The sequence below is a fragment of the Cherax quadricarinatus genome, chromosome 35, assembly GCF_038502225.1.
Source record: "Cherax quadricarinatus isolate ZL_2023a chromosome 35, ASM3850222v1, whole genome shotgun sequence".
Lineage (NCBI taxonomy): Eukaryota > Metazoa > Arthropoda > Malacostraca > Decapoda > Parastacidae > Cherax > Cherax quadricarinatus.
Window position 1 is genome coordinate 384,760 of NC_091326.1, and position 23,649 is coordinate 408,408.

General features: G+C 39.8%; 1 protein-coding gene across 1 annotated transcript in view; it reads right to left on the reverse strand.

Annotated features, from left to right (window-relative positions):
• The window catches only part of Rok (Rho kinase), a 147,892-nt gene that overhangs the window by 15,253 nt on the left and 108,990 nt on the right, over window positions 1–23,649 (reverse strand). The window contains exons 31-35 of the mRNA XM_070091512.1: window positions 23,261–23,477; window positions 21,186–21,345; window positions 11,305–11,383; window positions 4,156–4,369; window positions 363–493 (exon numbers count right to left, since the gene is read on the reverse strand). Coding sequence (XP_069947613.1) covers window positions 363–493; window positions 4,156–4,369; window positions 11,305–11,383; window positions 21,186–21,345; window positions 23,261–23,477 — 801 coding nt within the window. The remainder of the gene's footprint in view (window positions 1–362; window positions 494–4,155; window positions 4,370–11,304; window positions 11,384–21,185; window positions 21,346–23,260; window positions 23,478–23,649) is intronic.

Genomic DNA, 23,649 nt, shown 5'->3' on the forward strand with positions numbered 1-23,649 from the left:
GCCGATGTGTTAATAAAAAAAGAAAAATCTTGTTCTTGTTTATTTCCACTTATCTTCATGGAGAAGTGAAACATAACTGTTCCTCCATAAGACACATGTGTCGTAAGAGGCAACTAAAATGCTGGGAGCAAAGGGCTAGTAATCCCTTCTCCTGTATACATTACTAAATTTAAAAAGAGAAGCTTTTGTAATAAAAAAAAAAAAAGTCAACACCTCTAATGAAAAATCTGGGTATTAACTCCCATTAACTGAGACTGTTGAGTGTTATGCCAGTCTTTTGCATTCAGCTGGCACTTCTGACCATAAGCACACCCCACAGATTAATGCCTAGTTTTAGCTTATGTAAAAAATACATATCTTACCTGTTGACTTTCAACTGTAGGAGCCAGTAGTAACAGTTCCTTTGCTGTGTTTAAATCATAGCTAATTTTACATGGGGCCACTAGATCCTCTTTGCGTTCCAAATGGTCCCGGTGAATCTTCAATCGACACCCTATGCATATAAAATGACCAATAAAATATCAATATTGCAATCAGACTGTATCAGTTAATTCCTGTATATTTTACAATCTCTAGGACTTAAAAGCATACCCAAACATAACTGCTTTTTTTCCAGAACACTGCAACTACATATATTCAAAATCTGAAAAGCAAACATTGAAGTACAGCCTCTCCTTAGTGACGTACTAGTTTACTCACCACTCGGACTTACGACCAGCTCTCCAACCAGTATGCAAACCTAAATAATGTAAATTAGAGCTGATTTCCTCTATTCTCTTCATTACAGTATACAGTAAACTACTGGATAAACATTTAAAAAATACCAAAAATGTGCAAACATTAAAAAATATCTAAAGATGGTTGACACAAACCCACTACCAGTTTAGTATGTTCCTCGCTTAACAACCAATTTGCTTATCAACCTACTCTTAGGAATGGAACCCCATTGTTAAGTGAGGAGAGGCAGTACTGTATAATAAAATTTTGTTATTCATAGTTGTGTTTACATAACTCGACAATTCACAGCATATGTATATTTATTTATTTGTGAAGGGATTCAGGGGAACCGGTTAGCCAGACTTAAGTTTTGTAAATGGGAAGTACAATGCCTACACTTTAAAGGAGGGGTTTAGGATATTGGCAGTTTGGAGGGATGTCTAAACTGTCGTATCTGAACATCTCTGCAAAGACAGTGATTGTGTATGAGTGATGGTGAAAGTCACCATCCGAAACACTATCACCTGCCATCTCTTTATCCTTGATCCACACCAGCAACAACTTCTCAACCTAATCGACTGTCTATGGTCTATTTTTGGTTAGCATATCAACACCTGTCGCAACATCAACTTCCTTGATTTGTTCTTTCTTTGCCAGGATAGAAGCGATGGTTGACTTGTTTTTGCCATACATCCTGGCAAGCTCAACAAGTCTCACACCACTTTCATACTTCTGTATTATTTCCTTCTTCACGTCTATGGCGTTTCTCACTTTCTTTACCACAGGGGCACCACTAGCAAGTTTCTCTGGCCCATGGTAGCTTATTTCACAGTCGCACAAGCACTAAACACAATGAATTAATAGTGAAATGTTTGAATGAATGTGCAGGTTAGTGTTCACTCAAGCATCAATAAAGCCAGACTGCTCATGACGCCTGCACGGGGATGCGGACAGAGCAGGCTGGCGGACAGGTCCGGTACCCAGCGGTTCGAAAGACGAGTAGAGTTTGATACTTGGAACAAAATTGGTTAGAAAAAAGCAGTCGAAACTCGAAAAGTTCAATAACTGGTATATTCAAAACTCGAGGGTCCACTGTACAAAGTCACACTAACAGAAAGAAGGGGGCAGTATATATATATAGTATAGGCCAGCAGACAGGGTTGGGACAAAGAGGTAGTGGAAGGGAAGTAGAGGTAGTGATAGTAGTAGTGTAATCAGTCAAATACTAAGAAAGAAGAGCACTGCAGGAGAGCTAAAGGCCCACAGGGGTGGGGGGGAAAACACCCAAGGCAGAAGAAAAAAAAAAAAAAGGGGGAAGAAAAAGGAAAGGCGAAGAGGGAGAAAGATAAAAAAAAAAAAAATCAGGTTAAGTCACAGGTGTTCTGAAGTTTGGAGCATTTTACAGTGTAATGGGAAAGAAAAGCATCAACAGAGACAAAACCAGGACTAAGATTCATACAAGGAAAGTCATGTATAAGGGAGGATTCAACTAGATGGCGACTGTGAAAGTTAGAAGTAGGGTAGACAGTTTTAGCAGAAGACTAGTCAATAGGATGACTGTGATCTCTGATGACAGAAAAAGAGTATTGTTGGTGTCGGAAAGCCTAACACTACTTTTGTGTTCTCCGAGTCTGTCAGAAAGAAAACAGCCAGTTTCTCCAAAGTACTGAAGAGAACAAGAGGAACAGGAAATAGAGTAGACACTAACAGCATCTACAGAGGGAAGAGAGGTATGAACTAGATTGTTGCAAAGAGTGTTAGTCTGGAGAAAAGTAAGTTTGATGTCTAAAAAATGGAGAGAGTTGTCAAGATTAGAGAAAATCTAGAAATATAGTGAAGGCAGAGAACAGATGAGTTCCAAGGAGTAGAGAGTTTGGGAGAGAAAAAAGTTCATTAAGCATGTGAGAAGGCAGAGTTTATGAAATGGGAATGTATATCTTAGTATTACTGATTGCAAAAAAGATTTAGGAGTTCTGGTTAGCAGTTACCTAAAACCAAGACAAGAGTGCTTAAGTGTTCGCAATAAAGCAAACAGAATTCTTGGCTTCATATCAAAAAGTATAAATAACAGAAGTCCTCAGGTTACTCTTCAACTCTATATATCTTTGGTTAGGCTTCATTTAGATTATGCTGCACAGTTCTGGTCACCATATTACAGAATGGATATAAATGCACTGGAAAACTTACAAAGGAGGATGACAAAGTTGATCCCGTGTATCAGAAATCTTTCCTATGAGGATAGACAGAGGGCCCTGAATGTGCACTCTCTAGAAAGGCATAAACTTAAGAGAGGATATGACTGAGGTGTATAAATGGAAAACAGGAATAAATAAAGGGAATGTAACTAATGTGCTAAGGGTATCTAGCCAAGATAGGACTCACAGCAATGGTTTGAAGATGGAAAAATTTAGATTCAGGAAGAATACAGGAAAGCAATGGTTTGGTAATAGAGTTGTGGACGAGTGGAACAAACTCCAGAGTACCGTCATAGAAGCTAAAACCTTGTGTAGTTTTAAAAATAGGTTAGATAAATACATGAGTGGGTGTGGGAAGGACCTAATAGCTTGTGCTAATAGGTCTGATGCCGTGTTCCTTCCTTAGGTGATGTGACCCGACCTGACTAGGTTCGGTCAGTGGCTTAAGCCGGTAGGTGACCTGGACCTGCCTCACATAAGCCAGTAGGTCTGCTGCAGTGTTCCTTCTCTCTTATGTTCTTAATACCATACACAAGCAAGTCACTCATTTTACAATAAAATGCAAAAATTCAGTGTTTGATTAGCACATCAGATGGCCTTGAGTGTCATGGATTTAGTAACCTATGTGTGTTTAAGAAGATAACCCTCATGAACAACAGTTTTCCTGTACTCATTATAAAATTCTACATGATCATCTTGTTTTAATACACATGAAAGTAATAACACTAGTTTCCAAGGATAATCATAAGAGGAAAATAGAAAATGCACAAAGGTAAAACAGATAAGACAGACTAAGATAAAAATCAGAAAAAAAAAAATTCATACACCATGTGCAAAACAATACATTTTGTGTTGCACAGCCAATATGAAGGAAAAGCACTATTTTTTTAAAGATAAAATTATATATAGTTAAATTTCAAAAACTTTCACCGTGAAAGCAATGTAGAGATAAAAACATTACAGCAGGTTCTAATTCTTAGTACTACATTTTTTATAACACAAGGAATAATGGCACCTGGACAGGGAAACAATCTTGATTTGTATTCTTCCAAGAACTCATGAAGCACTAAATATACAGAATCTGAGAGAAACATATTTAATGGATTTGAAAATTAGGTTTCAGAAAGAAAGAATTATTTCTGTACTGTACTAAGGAATGAGGTTTTAAAAAATATGAACTCTAGATCTACCACTTCTCAAAATGCATATCTAGTGATAAAATAACAAGTCTCAACTGACTTACTTCTGCACTCAAGAGCTGGCGGGGGTTTGAACATGTGCCACAAATGTCGTTGACAGACTTCACAGTTGGTAGGCATATGGAAGCTAATGGCTAGAAATTCATGGCCTTTGTGGACTAGAGTCCCTGCTTTATCTGGACCTGCACCCTCATGGAGAGCCAAAGGACCAGGGGTATCACCAGGCTTCCGACTTTCTCCCTCTCCAGCATATAACAGCTGCAAGATTTATACATAAACTGTTAAATTAATAAGATTTCTATAAATAAAAAAAACATATAATAAATAAGATATCCACACTCACAGCTTCCTACCTACACACACATTCCTATTTACTGTATACAACTGCACACTCAAACCCATTCACCCCCTCCTCAATCCATCCCCCGGCATGAAGAGAGATTATTGACTGTCTTTCCCACTGCAAAATATGAGTCAACTGTTTATGTAATTCCATTAAATAACTTATATTTATTATTAGCAACAGTTTTGACCATGTAGAGACTGAAGCACTGTACACTGAATGTGGTAACACTTTTCTATTTGCAGGATAGGTTACCTGTAATATCCATTCAGTAAAATTCTAATCCTATCATATTAATTTAGTTCTGTTCCTAAAATATTTATGGCTACATATATCTTTTTCTTTTACCTCAATTGCCATTTCCTGCCAAGGCAGGGTGACCTAAAGACAATAAATTTGTCATTAATTCATTTTGAATATGGCTTTCCAGAGATATGTTGACTTCACAATTCAGACTACATACCCTCTAGCTGCAACATCTCCACCCTCTCCTTCAGACTGCAGGCACTACCCTTCTCTCCTCCAGGACTTGACTCTGGCTAACAAGGTTCCAGGAACCCTTTGCTCACACTCCAACAGCATGTTCATTTAAAGCCACTTAATTCCATTCACTCCTGTCTAACACACACTTGCAAGCCTGCTGGATGCTTAAACACAAAACTTAAAGCTTCTTTACCACCTCCCTCTAATCATTTTTGAGTTGACCCCAACCCTTCCTGCCCTCCACCTTAGATTCAAGCCCTCTGTAATCCTATCCTCCTCCAACATCTCCACATCCCCAAACCACCTTAACAACCCCTCATCTCCCTGAATTACACTCTATATGACCCCCACATTGCCTTTTAACTTCTATGCTCCAAATTCTCTACATGATATTCATGACATGCACTGCTCTCAAACATGACATCTATACTGCTTTTAGCCTCCTTAAAATTCATGAAATATGCTTAAAAAAAAAAACCTAATTACGAGAGGGGCTTTCAGAGAGGATAGCAGACAATAAAAGTATGTCAGGATAGTGAAGAGGAGGCCAAAAATAAAGGTATTGTGGTCTTTGATAAAATAGGATAATTAGTCAACAGACACTGGACTTTCATGCTGACAATGCTTGGCAATGCCAGGAACCACTACACAATAACCACTTGAGTCAATTTTCTTTTTTTTTTTAACAAGTCGGCCGTCTCCCACTGGGGCAGGGTGACCCAAAATAGAAAAAATCCCCAAAAAGAAAATACTTTCATTATCATTCAACACTTTCACCTCACTCACACATAATCACTGTTTTTGCAGAGGTGCCCAGAATACAACAGTTTAGAAGCATATACGTATAAAGATACACAACATATCCCTCCAAACTGCCAATATTCCAAACCCCTCCTTTACAGTGCAGGCATTGTACTTCCCATTTCCAGGACTCAAGTCCGGTTATATAAAAATAACCGGTTTCCCTGAATCCCTTCACTAAATATTACCCTGCTCACACTCCAACAGATCATCAGGTCCCAAATACCATTCGTCTCCATTCACTCCTATCTAACACGCTCACGCACGCTTGCTGGAAGTCCAAGCCCCTCGCCCACAACACCTCCTTTACCCCCTCCCTCCAACCTTTTCGAGGACGACCCCTACTCCGCCTTCCTTCCCCTACAGAGTGGACCCCCACATACCGTCGCCATCACATAACGTACAATCCGCATACCCCTCGCTTTTATCGCAAAAATTTTGCCTCGCATACCGCTCAAAAACCCGCTCACCGCTCTTCGTCCGAGACGCATCCAATGTGCGCCCTTAGCCAGCCTCACATGTGCCGCTGGTGGCATTGTTTACCAGCCTGCCTCCGCGGTAACATCCAAGCATACAATCGGAACATTTCATATTATTACAGTGTTTTTGGTGATTTTATCTGCCAAATAAGTGACCATGGGCCCCAAGAAAGCTTCTAGTGCCAACCCTACAGCAATAAGGGTGAGAATTACAACAGAGATGAAGAAAGAGATCATTGATAAGTATGAAAGCGGAGTGCGTGTCGCCGACCTGGCCAGGTTGTACAAGAAACCCAAATCAACCATCGCTACTATTGTGGGCAACAGAAAGGCAATCAAGGAAGCTGTTCTTGCCAAAGGTTTAACTGTGTTTTCGAAACAGAGATCGCAAGTGATGGAAGATGTTGAGAGACTCTTATTGGTGTGGATAAATGAAAAACAGCTAGCAGGAGATAGCGTTTCTCAAGCGATCATAAGCGAAAAGGCTAGGAAGTTGCATGAGGATTTAATTAAAAAAATGCCTGCAACTAGTGATGATGTGAGTGAATTTAAGGCCAGCAAAGGTTGGTTTGAGAGATTTAAGAAGCGTAGTGGCATACATAGTGTGATAAGGCATGGTGAGGCTGCCAGTTCGGACCACAAAGCAGCTGAAAAATATGTGCAGGAATTCAAGGAGTACATAGACAGTGAAGGACTGAAACCTGAACAAGTGTTTAATTGTGATGAAACAGGCCTGTTTTGGAAGAAAATGCCAAGCAGGACCTACATTACTGAGGAGGAAAAGGCACTCCCAGGACATAAGCCTATGAAAGACAGGCTTACTTTGTTGATGTGTTCCAATGCTACTGGTGATTGCAAAGTGAAGCCTTTATTAGTGTATCACTCTGAAACTCCCAGACTGTTCAGGCAAAAGAATGTCCTCAAGGAGAATTTGTGTGTGCTGTGGAGGGCAAACAGTAAGGCATGGGTCACTAGGGACTTTTTCTATGACTGGTTACACCATGCATTTGCCCCCAATGTGAAAGATTACCTAACTGAAAAGAAATTAGAACTTAAGTGCCTCCTGGTGTTAGACAATGCCCCTGGTCATCCTACAGACGTGGCAGAGCGACTTTATGGGGACATGAAATTCATTAAGGTGAAGTTTTTGCCTCCTAATACCACTCCTCTCCTGCAGCCCATGGACCAGCAGGTTATTGCAAACTTCAAAAAACTGTACACAAAAGCTCTGTTTGAAAGGTGCTTTGTAGTGACCTCAGAAACTCAACTGACTCTAAGAGAGTTTTGGAGAGAGCCCTTTAATATCCTCAATTGTGTAAACGTTATAGGTAAGGCTTGGGAGGGAGTGACTAAGAAGACCTTGAACTCTGCTTGGAAGAAACTGTGGCCAGAATGTGTAGACAAAAGGGATTTTGAAGGGTTTGAGGCTAACCCTGAGAGGATTATGCCAGTTGAGGAATCCATTGTGGCATTGGGAAAGTCCTTGGGGTTGGAGGTTAGTGGGGAGGATGTGGAAGAGTTGGTGGAGGAGGACAATGAAGAACTAACCACTGATGAGCTGATAGATCAACTTCAACAGCAAGAGGCCAGACCTGAGGAAACTGGTTCAGAGGAGGGGAGAGAGAAATTGAAGAAGTTGCCTACTACAAAGATTAAGGAAATCTGTGCAAAGTGGCTTGAAGTGCAAACCTTCATGGATGAAAATCACCCTCACACAGCTATTGCAAGCCGTGTTGGCAACCTGTACACTGACAATGTTGTGAAACACTTTAGGGAAGTCATAAAGGAACGAGAGGTACAGGCCACTATGGACAGATATGTTGTGCGAAAGAAGTCCAGTGACTCTGAAGCTGGTCCTAGTGGCATTAAAAGAAGAAGGGAAGTAACCCCAGAAAAGGACTCGACACCTCAAGTCTTAATGGAAGGGGATTCCCCTTCTAAACACTAACACTCTCTCTCCCCTCCTCCCATCCCATCAATCATCACCAGATCTTCAATAAAAGTAAGTGTCATGTAATTGTGCATGCCTTTTTCAGTTTGTGTGTATTAAAATTAACATTTCATGTGGTAAAATTTTTTTTTTTCATACTTTTGGGTGTCTTGCACGGATTAATTTGATTTCCATTATTTCTTATGGGGAAAATTCATTCGCATACCGACCATTTTGCATAACAAAGAGCCCTCTTGCACGGATTAGAGTTGCTATGCGGGGGTCCACTGTATATGCTCTCCATGTCATTCTAATTTGATCCATTCTCTCTAAATGACCAGACCACCTCAACAACCCTTCTTCAGCCCTCTGACTAATACTTTTATTAACTCCACACCTTCTCCTAATTTTCTGCATAATATTTACATCACACATTGCCTCCTCGCTGCATTTACAACCCAAGCTTCACACCCATATAAGTGTTGGTACCACTATACTTTCATACATTCCCTTCTCTGCCTCCATAGAAAATGTCTTTTGTCTCCACATAAACCTCAATGCACCACTCACCATTTTTTCTTCATCAATTCTATGATTAACCTCATCCTTCATAAATCCATCCACTGATACATCAACTCCCAAATATCTGAATATATTCACTTTTTCCATACTCCTCTTCAATTTGATATCCATTTTTTCTTTATCTAAATCATTTGATGCCCTCATCACCTTACTCTTTTCTATGTTCACTTTCAACTTTCTACCTTTACACACTTTCCCAAACTTATCCACTAACCTTTGCAATTTTTCTTTAGAATCCCCCTATCATCAGCAAAAAGTAACTGTGTCAATTCCCATTTTGTATTTGATTCCCCATAATTTAATTTTACCCCTCACCCGAACACCCTAGTATTTACTTCTTATACAACCCCATCTATAAATATATTAAACAACCATGGTGACATTACACATCCCTGTCTAAGACCTACTTTTACCGGGAAGTAGTCTCCCTCTCTTCTACACACCCTAACCTGAGCCTCATTACCCTCATAAAAACTCTTTACAGCATTTAGTAACTTACTACTTATTCCATATACGTACTTGCAACATCTGCCACATTGCTCCCATTTTTTTTTTCCAACAAACCGGCTGTATCCCACAAAGGCAGGGTGGCCCAACAAGAAAACCGAAAGTTTCTCTTTTTAAATTTAGTAATTTATACAGGAGAAGGGGTTACTAGGCCCTTGCCCCTGACATTTTAGTCGCGTCTTACAACAGGCATATCTTATGGAGGAAGAATTCTGGTCCATTTCCCCATGGAGATAAGAGGAAATAAGCAAGAACTAGAAAGCAAATAGAAGAAAATCCAGAGGAGTGTGTATATATATGCTTGTACATGTATGTGTAGTGTGATCTAAGTGTAAATAGAAGTAGCAAGATGTACCTGAAATCTTGCATGTTTAAGAGACAGAAAAAAGACACCAGCAATCCTACCATCATGTAAAACAATTACAGGATTCCATTTTACACTCACTTGGCAGGACAGTAGGACCTCCCTGGGCGGTTGCTGTCTACCACCCTACTACCCTACAATTGCTCCCATATCCCCTCTATTCTAAATTCATAAATGCAATGAAAACTTCCCTACCTTTATCTAAATACTGTTCACATATATGCTTCAATGTAAACACTTGATCTACACATTCCCTACCCACTCTAAAACCTCCTTGCTCATCCGCAATCCTACATTCTGTCTTACCTCTAATTCTTTCAATAATAACCCTACCGAACACTTTTCCTGGTATACTCAGCTAACTAATTCCTCTATAATTTTTACAATCTCTTTTGTCCCCCTTCCCTTTATATAAAGAAACTATACATGCTCTCTGCCAATCCCTAGGTACCTTCCCCTCCTTCATACATTTATTAAACAAAAATTCCAACATCTCTAACACTATATCCTCCCCTGCCTTTAACATTTCTGTCATGATCATGTCAGTTCCAGTTGTTTTACCCCCTTTCATTCTATGTAATGCCTCACGCACCTCCCCCACACTCACATCCTGCTCTTCTTCATTCCTAAAAGATGGTATACCTCCCTGGCCAATGCATGAAACTACCACCTCCCTTTCTCCGTTGACATTTAAAAGTTCCTCAAAATATTCCCGCCATATACCCAATACTATCTCCATCTCCCCATCTACTAACTCCCCTACTCTGTTTTTAACTGACAAATCCATTCGTTACCTAGGCTTTCTTAGCTTGTTTAACTCACTCCAAAATTTTTTCTTATTTTCATTAAAATTTCTTGACAGTGCCTCTCCCACTCTATCATCTGCTCTCCTTTTGCACTCTCTCACCACTCTCTTCACCTTTCTTTTACTCTCCATATACTCTGCTATTCTTATAACACTTCTGCTTTGTAAAAACTTCTCATAAGCTACCTTTTTCTCTTTTATTACACCCTTTACTTTATCATTCCACCAATCACTCCTCTTTCCTCCTGCACTCACCCTCCTATAACCACAAACTTCTCCCCCACATTCTAATACTGCATTTTTAACCTTTTCAGGGTTTCGGACGTACTAGTACGGCTTACGCACCAAGGTTTTTGACGTACTAGTACGCCTAAATTCTAGCGCCCTCAAATCTAGTGAAAGCTGGTAGGCCTACATATGAAAGAATGGGTCTATGTGGTCAGTGTGCACAGTATAAAAAAAATCCTGCAGCACACAGTGCATAATGAGAAAAAAAAAAACTTTGACCGTATTTTTGGATTAAAACAGCGACTTTGCACTGTATTTTTGTATGGTATTTATTGTTGTATTCTAGTTTTCCTGGTCTCATTTTATAGAAAGGAAGAGACACTACAGAAATTGAGATGATTTTGACTAGTTTTACAATGAAACATACCTTGAAATTGAGCTCAAAGTAGCAGAAATGTTCGAGTTTTACCAAAGTTCAAAAGTAAACAAAGCATGCAACATGTCCAATACACGTCAACTGGTGAGTCTAATATTCTTTCACAAGTGCGCTGATATTATTTATACCATTTCTACACTAATGCAGTAGTCGGCATAACAGTAAATCTTCTATTTTTTTGTGAGAATAAAAATTCAAAGTGGCCTCAAGTGGGCAGAGTAATGAATAAACTTACCTGAAATATTCTGGGAATATCTTTGGCCTCAGCTCTTATAACATCTCCTTGTGTTACAGACCGCACATGGAAAAGTTTTCTGTAAAAAAACATTATCTAGATATGGTTTAAATGTACTGATGTAACAGAGAAGGGTATTCCTATTCTCCTATCTCCACACATCTCAAATGATCCCATGAAATAAATATTAAAATAAACTTCTCTCACTCACCCCCTTCCCTTTCCACATTTTCTCTTCTCCCATCCCTCCCTCTCTTGTCATTCTTTCCATCATTTTTTTTACCCTCATTCTCTCTTGAAGATTGAGACACTTATGCAGCATATGGGAATCTTTATTCAGGAAACGTTTCGCCACACAGTGTGGCGAAACGTTTCCTGAATAAAGATTCCCATATGCTGCATAAGTGTCTCAATCTTCAACTTGTCGGTTTTTCAAACCATTCATCATTCTCTCTTCTTACATTCTCATCTCAGCCTTCACAACTGACATAAAAGTATGAATATTATAAATCAAAATATGTATAAGAGAGAGTGCATTTTATTAGTTAAAAAATTAAATTTTCCCCATCCATAAATTGAAGATTATACACAAATAAATGACAAGTAATAAACAGCAACATCTTAGCACAATAAGGGATTGAAGTGCATGCTTACAATTCTTTTAATTCTTGTCCAGGTTTCTTTATTTTTAAGAAAGGAAGCATAAGTATTCCTCGCCAATCATTGTGCACCATCCTTTCTTCCATACTAAAATTGAATACAGGTGCTCCTTGAACTTACGATGAGGTTACGTATCGAAGAACCCATCATAAGTCAAACATGAATATGAGATGATAAATAAGTAAATAACTACTGTCACTGAATAGGTAAATAAACAAATAATTGTTGTAATTAACTAAATATCAGTACTGAAAAGTAAATAAATGAATACAAGTTTATCCAATCAATAAATGAACAGTACTGTTCAGCACAGAATGTGCATCACTATCACAACATGGTAAAGTTGAAATATCGTAAGTCAAACTATCGTAAAGCTAGGAGCATCTGTACTCTAAACAAACTCCTCCAATACCTGACTCAATTCCTCCCTGTTTTAAGTATCTCAAGTCACAATACCATCCATCCTCACAGCTTTTCCACACTTTCTTACCAATTCGCTCAATCAATACCCAATTTTGTTTGATGGCTATCAAAGACTAAGCATAGGCCTGCTGTGGATTTTGTTAAATTAGCACACACACATTAGCATGGGAGATTATTTCCCAGTAAAAGTAGGCCTTGGACAAGGATGTGTGATGTCAACATGGGTTTTTTTTTTTTTTAACAAGTCGGCCGTCTCCCACCGAGGCAGGGTGACCCAAAAAAGAAAGAAAATCCCCAAAAAGAAAATACTTTCATCATCATTCAACACTTTCACCTCACTCACACATAATCACTGTTTTCGCAGAGGTGCTCGGAACACAACAGCTTAGAAGCATATACCTATAAAGATACACAACATATCCCTCCAAACTGCTAATATCCCGAACTCCTCCTTTAGAGTGCAAGCATTGTACGTACTTCCCATTTCCAGGACTCAAGTCCGGCTATATAAATATTACCCTGCTCACACTCCAACAGATCGTCAGGTCCCAAGTATCATTCGTCTCCATTCACTCCTATCAAACACGCTCATGCACGCTTGCTGGAAATCCAAGCCCCTTGCCCACAAAACCTCCTTTACCCCCTCCCTCCAACCTTTTCGAGGACAACCCCTACCCCGCCTTCCTTCCCCTGCAGATTTATACGCTCTCCATGTCATTCTACATTGATATATTCTCTTTATATCACCAAGCCACCTCAACAACCCCTCTTCAGCCCTCTGACTAATACTTTTATTAACTCCATATTGCTCTTAGACAGGACATCTCCACTGCCTCCAACCTCCTCCTCGCTGCTGCATTCACAAGCCAAGCTTCACACCCATATAAGTGTGTTGGTACTACTTTCATACATTCCCTTCTTTGCCTCCATAGATAACGTTTTTTGTCTCCACATATACCTCAATACACCACTCACCTTTTTTCCCTCATCAATTCTATGATTAACCTCATCCTTCATAAATCCATCCACCGACACGTCAACTCCCAAGTACTCTGAAAACATTCACTTCTTAATACTCCTCCTCCCCAATTTGATATCCAATTTTTCTTTATCTAAATCATTTGATACCCTCATCACCTTACTCTATTCTATGTTCACTTTCAACTTTCTACCTTTACACACACTCCCAAACTCATCCACTAACCTTTGCAATTTTTCATTAGAATCTCCCATGAGCACAGTACCATCAGCAAAAAGCAACTGTGTCAATTCCCATTTTGTATTTGATTCCCCATAATTTAATCCCACCCCTCTCCCGAACACCCTAGCATTTACTTCTTTTACAACCCCGTCTATAAATATATTTAACAACCATGGTGACATTACACATCCCTGTCTAAGACCTAATTTTACTGGGAAGTAGTCTCCCTACACACCCTAACCTGAGTCTCACTATCCTCATAAAAACTCTTTACAGCATTTAGTAACTTACTACCTAGTCCATATACTTGCAACATCTGCCACATTGCTCCCCTATCCACTCTATCATATGCCTTTTCTAAATCCATAAATGCAATAAAAACTTCCCTACCTTTATCTAAATACTGTTCACATATATGCTTCAATGTAAACACTTGATCTACACATCCCCTACCCATTCTGAAACCTCCTTGCTCATCCACAATCCTACATACTGTCTTACCTCTAATTCTTTCAATTATAACCCTACCGTACACTTTTCCTGGTATACTCAGTAAACTTATTCCTCTATAATTTTTACAATCTCTTTTGTCCCCCTTCCCTTTATATAAAGAGACTATACATGCTCTCTGCCAATCCCTAGGTACCTTCCCCTCTTTCATACATTTATTAACCCTTAAACGGTCCAAACAGATCGACGTTCAAATTCGCAGTGCTACAAAAGTAGATCTACTTTTTTTTACATATTTTCAAATATAACAAAAAAAATGTAGATAAAAGTTTTTTTTACACATTTTCACATGTAAAACAAAAAAAAAAATCTACATTTCTTTACATACTTTCAGATGTTGAAAAAACGTATATATACGTTTGGACCATTTAAGGGTTAAACAAAAATACCAACCACTCCAACACTATATCCCCCCCTGCTTTTAACATTTCTGTCATGATCCCGTCAGTTCCAGCTGCTTTATCCCCTTTCATTCTACACAATGCCTCACGCACCTCCCCCACACTCACATCCTGTTCTTCTTCACTCCTAAAAGATGGTATACCTCCCTGGCCAGTGCATGAAATTACCGCTTCCCTTTCATCGTTATTCAATATATTTATAGACGGGGTTTTAAGAGAAGTGAATGTGAGGGTCTTGGCAAGAGGTGTGGAGTTAAAAGATAAGGATCAAACACAAAGTGGGAGTTGTCTCAGTTGCTCTTTGCTGATGACACTGTGCTTTTGGGAGATTCCGAAGAGAAGTTGCAGAGGTTGGTGGATGAATTTGGTAGGATATGTAAAAGAAGAAAATTAAAAGTGAATATAGGAAAGAGTAAGGTGATGAGGATAACAAAAAGATTAGGGGGCAAAAGATTGGGTATCAGATTGGAGGGAGAGAATATGGAGGAGGTGAACGTATTCAGATACTTAGGAGTGGACGTGTCAGCAGAAGGGTCTATGAAGGATGAGGTGAATCACAGAATTGATGAGGGGCAAAGGGTGAGTGGTGCACTTCGGAGTCTGTGGAGACAAAGAACTTTGTCCGTGGAAGCAAAGAAGGGAATGTATGAGAGTATAGTTGTACCAACACTCTTGTATGGGTGTGAAGCATGAGTGATAAATATTGCAACAAGGAGGAGGCTGGAGGCAGTGGAGATGTTATGCCTGAGGGTAATGTGTGATGTGAACATAATGCAGAGAATTCGTAGTTTGGAAATTAGGAGGTGTGGGATTACGAAAACTATTATCCAGAGGGCTGAGGAGGGGTTGTTGAGGTGGTTCGGACATGGAAGAGAGAATGGAACGAAACAGAATGACTTCGAGAGTGTATAAATCTGTAGTGGAGGGAAGGCGGGGTAGGGGTTGGCCTAGGAAGGGTTGGAGGGAGGGGGTAAAGGAGGTTTTGTGCGCAAGGGGCTTGGACTTCCAGGAAGCATGCATGAGCATATTTGATAGGAGTGAATGGAGACAAATGGTTTTTAATACTTGATGTGTTGTTGGAGTGTAAGCAAAGTAACATTTATGAAGGGATTCAGGGAAACCGGCAGGCCGGACTTGAGTACTGGAGATGGGAAGTACAGTGTCTGCACTCTGAAGGAGGGGTGTTAATGTTGCAGTTTTATAACTGTAGTGTAAAGCACCCTTCTGGCAAGACAGTGATGGAGTGAATGGTGATGAAAGTTTTTCTTTTTCGGGTCACCCTGCCTTGATGGGAATCAGCCGATGTGTTAATAAAAAACAAAAAATTAGCATGGCAATGGCAGCAAAATTTTAAATGTTTTACAAATCCACTAGAAACACATATTGTTTCACATACCAAAAACAAATATATAAACAAATAAGCAAACAAATACACTGCCCCCCCCTCCATTTCCATATACAGTGGAACCTCGGCTTACGAGTGCCCCACCATACAAGTTTTTCAGAATACAAGCAGTCGCTTGATCATTTTTTTGTTTCTGGATACAGCAAAAATACTGGATGTGAGCTTTTCCTTCAAGGGAGGTTCCTTGACGCTGGTGAGGGGCTCTTGACCTAGGGAATTGTATCTGTGCTCTAGTCCCTTAAGCCTGAATACCTTCCATCCCCTCCCCCTCACAGGCACTGTATAATCCTGCGAGTTTAGCACTTCCCATTATAATATTCAGTAAGTCAGTCACTCAGTCAAGTCAGTCACTTCAGTCAGTAAGTCAGTCAGTCACTCAAGTCAGTTAGTCAAGTGAGTAAGGCAGTCAAGTCAGTACGGCAGTCAAGTCAGTCAGTTAAGTCAGTAAAGTTAGTATTTCAGTCAGTCAAGTCAGTAAAGTTAGTAAGTCAGTCAGTCAAGTTTGTAAGTCATTCAGTCAAGTCAGTAAGTCAAAACACAATTCACAAACACAGCTAGCTTGTAGGAGAGAAGTGGAACTGAACACTATTCACGAAAGCTGGGATGGTGGTGTTGGGAGTGTCAGGGGATGGCAGTGCACCTCGCGGTGGAAAGAGTCTCACTTGTCACATGATGACATTTTATTCATTCTAGAGTATATACAGTGGACCCTTGGTTATCGGCCAACTCGGGTATCAGCAGGTTTTTTGACTTCCGGTAATCGGCCACTATTTCGCTTATCGGCTGTATTGTGAGCGTTCACCCACCTGCCCACCAGCTGCTCAAGAGTTCATGAGTCAGTCTGGCTGTGTCTCTGGGCAAGTGAGGATACTTCTGCTCATTCATCCAAACATCAAGGAAGCTAATGTTGCAAAAGGGAGTTTAGCAGGGAGTGCAGCAGGGAGGCAGGACCCCAATGGAAATAAGTCACTCTGCCTTACTTTTTTGGGTTATCCTAGGTTCTTTACACACATGCTGTGAAAGGGAGGCAGGGAGTGTAGCAGGGAGTGTAGCATGGAGGGAGTTTAGCAGGGAGGCAGGGAGTGTAGCAGGGAAACAGGGAGTGTGGAAGGGAAGCAGGGAGTGTAGTAAAGAGGCAGGGTGTAGCAGGGAGTGTAGGAGGAAGGCAGAGAGTGTAGCATGGAGGGAGAGAGTGCAGCAGAGTGTAGCAGAGGCAGGGAGTGTAGCAGGCAGGCAGGGAGTAGTAGCAGGCAGGCAGGGAGTGTAGGAGGAAGGCAGGTAGGGCAGAAACAGGGAGTGTAGGAGGCAAGTGTAGCAGGGAGTGTGTAGCAGGTGTAGTAGGGTGTAGCAGGGAGTGTGGAAGGGAGGCAGGGAGTGTAGCATGGAGGGAGTGTAGCAGGCAGGCAGGGAGTGTAGTAGGGTGTAGCAGGGAGTGTAGGAGGAAGGCAGAGAGTGTAGCATGGAGGGAGTGTAGCAGACAGGCAGGGAGGGAAGTAACCCCAGAGAGGGCTTTGATACCTAAAGTCCTTATGGAGGGGGATTCCCCTTCCAAACAGTAATCAGTCCTCCCTCTCTCCTCCTCCCCATTTTCCATAAGCCAACAAGAGTCCTCAATAAAGGCATGTAATAGTGATTTAAATGTTCATTTATTTATTTTACTTAGTTCTCATTGTTTTGCATATGTAAAACTATAATTATTTAAAAAATGTATTTTTTGTTAATATTTTTGGGTGTCTGGAATGGATTAATTGTATTTATATTATTTCTTATGGGAAATATTATTTCAGTTTTAGGCCATTTTGGTTTTAGGCCGACCTTCTGGAATGGATTACAGCGGATAACCGAGGGTCCACTGTATCAGGTTTCATGTTATTTATATTATTTATTATGTCATATTAAATGAATTGTGATAGATAAATAAGCAGCCGAGTTGATATTAGGGTCATATTCATGTATATGGTACCCCGAGTTTCATACAGCTCCCAACTCGAACAATTATGTAAGTGTATTATTGTAAGTGCTTTTAAAAAGTAAGCATATTTTTGGTGGGTCTGAAATGGACTAATCTAATTTACATTATTCCTTATGGGAACAAATTCATTCAGTAATGGCACTCGAACAGCCTTCTGGAACAAATTCTGTACAAAACTCTGGGTACCACTGTATTCTGTCCTGCCTCCTGAGAGCACGAATTCCACTGGAACGAATTAATGGCATTTCAATTAATTTAACCCTTTCAGGGTCCAAGGCCAAAATCTGAAGTCACGCACCAGTGTCCAAGAAATTTTGAAAAAAAAAAAAAAATTATTTTTTTCTTACAGAATTAAAGAGCATATTTTTGTGAAGGTAATAAAACAAAAAAAAATTAGAATCTGATCAGTACTTACCGAGATACAGTGCCAAGAAGTTTATAGAAAATGATGTGGTGGTGGCAACATCGACGAATTCCACATACACGTATTATATTATTTTGTTGTTTTAGTTGTTTTTCTTTTCTTTTCCAATTTTTTTCTATTCCTACTAACATTTGGGGCCTGAGAGACCAATACTGTATATAATTGATATATATAAACTCACTGTATTGAACACAATAACCGCACTAAAGTTATTATCATATTATTGTTTACCACTGTTGTTTATTACAATAAACATGCACAAATATTGTATAATACTAATGTTCTATCATATATTTACATATTTACAATCACTGGACATGGTTTTAGAACTGCTGGAGCTTGTGGAACTCCTTGAAACAAGGCACCATGCACAGAGGCACCTTACATTCCTCACACATAAACCGAGTGTCTTTGCGTCTTTGTTGCCGTCGTTTTGTTTGTGCACAGACAATGCATCTCTTCTGAGCAAATTTCTTTTGAGTTGAAGGAAGCTGTATTATGAAATGATCACCTTCTCTCCTCAAACGCTTGGGTATATCGTGATGAATTCGAGGACCATGTTGTATTGCAGGTGTTGTTACCTGGTACTTCGTTATGAGTTGTCTGACAACAGACAAACAAAATTCACCATACGGTGGTCTGTTACCAGTCTTTATTTGGTACATATTATATGCATTCAGCATTGAAATGTCCATGAGATGGAAGAAAAGTTTCATGTACCACTTGTAACTCTTACGAACGCAGTCAACAAAACCAATCTGCATGTCACACTTGTCAACCAAGCGCATGTTTTGTGTATAATCAATCACTGACACTGGTTTTCGAATACGTTCATTAGTCACTCGATCAACTTTGCCACTGTCTTGCATTTCATTACGGTGAATGGTTGTCAACAATGTGACATCTCGTTTGTCATTCCACCGTAATGCCATGATGTCATTGGCAGTAAACACCTGCACGTCATCACCACGAACACCTGCGTTGAGCCTGGGCATATGTTTACGATTAGAACGCACTGTGCCACACACATCTGTCTTGTTCACTCACATGAAATCACTGAGTAATGGGCTTGTGTACCAGTTATCGGTATATAATGTATGGCCCTTACCAAGATAAGGTGCCATCATGTTTCTCACTACGTCACCTGAGGTACCCAATAACATCTTGGTATCTTTCAATGTTTTACTACCCGTGTATATAACAATATCCAACACCAGGCCACTGTCACAATCACAGAGTACAAACAATTTTATACCAAAGCGGTTCCTCTTGCTCGGTATATACTGCTTGAATGACAGTCTACCTTTGAACAAAATCAAAGACTCGTCAATTACAAGATTCTTGAATGGATAAAAGTATATCCTGAACTTTTGTTTGAGATACATTAAAACATTTCTAATCTTGTATAACCTGTCACTTCTGTCAGGCCTGGTTTTGTCAGAGAAGTGCAACATACGTAACAGTAAGATAAACCTGTTCACTGGTATTATTTCACTGAAGGATGGGGTAGAAATTAGCCGATTTGTGGACCAGTATGCTTTTATATTATGCTTATAGACGTGAGGCATAAGCATTATTGTTGCAAAAAGCAAATACATTTCTGCAACAGTCGTCTCTTTCCACCTGTGTAGTCTTGACTGTGGTGATAAGATCGTATTTGCCATGGTGTACTGAAAATACTTATTACTTTCCCTGGCAATAATTTCCATCAATGGCTGGTTAAAGAATAATTCAAAGAATTCCAGTTCATTGGCCATGGTTCCAAGGGGACAGGTAGGTAGAATTCCACTTTGAGAGTCATCAAAGTGGTGAGGCTTGGGAACAAAATTGGGATTTTGCTGCCAATCCCACATACGGTTTTGTGGTGGATACTGGACATCATAGGCTGGTTGTATGGGTGGTTGTGGTTGTGGCGGGCTGGTGGCTGACGCTCCGCTTTGTCCTTGAACTGACGAGTCAGCAGCGTGGGTCCCCGCGTGGCACGGTGAGTCACGCATGGCGGTGCCACTACCACCACCAGCACCACTAACACCATCCACTGATGCCTGTGGCCCATCCATGCCAAGTATAGCCACATCATCCTCACTATCACTACCTAAAACGGGTGTAGGGCCACGGGATGTACTCCGGGATGTACTCCGTCCCCTGGGCACAGCATAGGGTACACTACCCGAGCGCATGCGGCGGCGAACATACCGACGTTTCACTGGTGAATATGATTCCTCACTATCACTACTCGAATGATCGTCGAGCGCAATAAAATCACAATCCACATCAGAATCATCATCATTACTGAAGTCAGAGGCCTGGCCACGCGAAAATATTAGTTTTCTCTTACGTTTAGGAACACCCGACCGTGAGTCACGAGTGCCCACACCAGAGGTAGAAGGTCGAGGATCGTCGGGGTTTTCTGCACTATTATCGATATCCTGGTCATTATTTTCGGTCACTAACTTATCAAAGCCGTAGAATTCGTCTTCATTTCCACTTCCATCAGTGTCAGAACTATCAGACAGGAAGAGGAGAGTCCCAATTTTCCGGGGAGTGAGAGCTGACTTGCGACGAGGCGCACACCCACGGCGCAGACCCATTCTCTCACATGTAGGCCTATGAGCGCTTTCGCGCTAAATTTGACGGCGCTAGAATTTTGGCGTAGATCTACGGTTTGGACACTCACCGTAAAGCCGTAGATCTATGGGACGGACCCTGAAAGGGTTAAATGAGGAAAGATGACTCAGCATACAAGCAGATCAGGATACGAGCAAGGTCACGGAATGGATTAAACTGTACATACTACACAGCCAAACCATACTGAGCCTTTTTCAGACTGTTATTTCTACTTAAACCTAACAGAGTCTTTAGTGAATTTTCAAAGACATACATACGTTAGATCAAGAATGAGAACCGGGTCGGAGTTCTGTTTATCATTCTCTGAGTTGTAAAAAATTATCTTTCTTGATGAGACAACCACATACTGTCGTCTCCAGCCATGGCGTTTTATATTCTGTTTGTTGGGAATGGACAGCCAACCCTCTAGTCGAGACTCTGAAAACAAAAAAATAATAAAATGCTGAGTAAGAACACTGAAAACAAACTAATATATAATTATACATGTAAGTGTCCCTCCTTTTATGAAGGTGTATTCCAAGCACAAGGCAGCTGTAGTGAGCTCAATCACATCAACACTTAATGAAGCATAATAAGACTTCCATAAATGATGAGCAGATAAATATGCATATGATATTGAACAAATACAACTTTGAGAACTCTTAACCCTTTATGGGGCAGACCGCAAAATATGCGGGTCTGAGCACGTGATTTTCTGCACGTGTCATCCTACTCGTGTCGCGCACCTAGATTCCCGTTCTTTATTTCTGACCAATCACAAGCCTTCCCTGAGTCGCTTCAGCTAAGTGGTGCTGTCCTGTTCTCGCTTCCCATTGGTTGAGAGACCAAGATGTAAACACTTCTGGCTTGGCATCGCCGAGAGTAACATTTTTTCAAATAGTGAGACTCAAATACCCTTGGATTTTATCCTCTACAATGTCGGTAAGTACTGATTGTTATGTCTAGTGCATAAATGAATAGTTTGGGCATATTTTGATATATATATAAAGACCGTGTGAAGCATAATGTGAGTGTACCATGCAAATGAAAATAGTGCAACAAAAGAGACCTCAAAAAATTTTGTTCTGCCCTTTTAGGGGCAGTTTTCAATTTTGGTAAATAAATATTTATAAAAAATATTTCTATTGCTTATATGAATTTTGTAGTGGTCTGGATGTGTACAGAACATTTTTATTGTCCTTCCAGATCAATGTGAAATTGTTTTATGGTGAGCCCTCCAACACCAAGTCAAAATGTCTGTGTTTTGGAGGAAAGTGACTCAGAACTGGAGGTAGATGACCCAGAATTGCTTGCTTGAAAGTGGTGATGAATACTTGCCACTGGATGCAGAGGTGTCAAGTGATGATGAGGAAGAAATGCCAGCCAGAAAGTGAAAAGTAGTCAAGAAAAAGAGAGGTATTAGGACCGAGGAGATGCCTGTTGAACAAGAACAATTATACCACATCGTCATTTTATTGCTTCATATGCAAAGTAAATCTATGCATAAAGGATAAAAATTGCTTCATACCCTTCCATTCTAGCAATTAGTAATATACAATGACTGTTCTTTCTCAGGGAATTCAGGAATATGGGACTTGAAAATTTTATCCCTTTGCAATGTGTCAATGTAGCAATTTGGTTTCTTTTTATATTTTTCTAATACCTAAAAAAGGTTTGGATACAAGTTCCACTTATATTTTTTATATTGTCTGTTTGTATAATCAATTAAAAAAATAGTTATTTGCTGTTTTATTAACCATTGCAAGTTTGCAACAGCCAAATTTCTACTCCCTAATACGGGCAGGCCATACTAAATTAGGGTTTCGCTGATTAGCAATTGCTTGAAAACTAAACATCAGAATTCCATTTATATGGACTCACTGACCTTATATTGAGTTACTCTATCCACTATAGGGAGTTCAGTTCGAATTTCTAAATTTATGGCCATTTGCCCCAAAAAGGGTTTTAATTTGTGACATTAAAATGTTAGGGAAAAACATCAAAGGTTTCTTTATCTTTGACACTGAACCTGACAAACATGTTGGAATTAACCAAAATAGGCAAATCATAACATATTTCCATGCTTTCTGGTTACAAATTATAATTTTAAACTTTTCTCTTACTACTTGAAATCTCTAAGGCACAGTCAGTATGGCTAATAGAATGTTGCAGTATTATTTTTTTTTTCATGGCTATCCATTATTTTAATCATTCATTATGTGTTTTTCTGCATGATTAACACATGTACACACAGTATTATAAATCAATTTAAATGAATATGTGTAACCACCTCAACAACCTGTCAAACAATTTGTCTGCTAGCTGTACTTTCACTTATTCTTTTGGTACTAACCCAATTCATCGATATCGTTGTCTGCGCCACTACTGAGGGAAGCTGTCTCACTGTTGATATTGGCCAGTTTACAGGTAAGAGACTCAATTTCAGAGTCCTTAGAGTCTGCCTCCATTTGAAGTCGAACTCTGGACTGACTCTCCTCATATAACAACGCTTGAAGATCCTGAACTTCCTTCTGATATTTTGACACCATTTGAGAGAACTTGTCACGTTCCTATGGCAATAAAATAGAACACAGTCACAGACCATCAAATAATAGTAATGTTGATACACTTCAGATAATTTACAAAACATAAGCAATAAAAATTAATACAGTACCTCACTAGAAAACTAATCCTTCTCATTAAAAATATTTATCACTGTCCACACTTTTTTTTTTGGCTTTG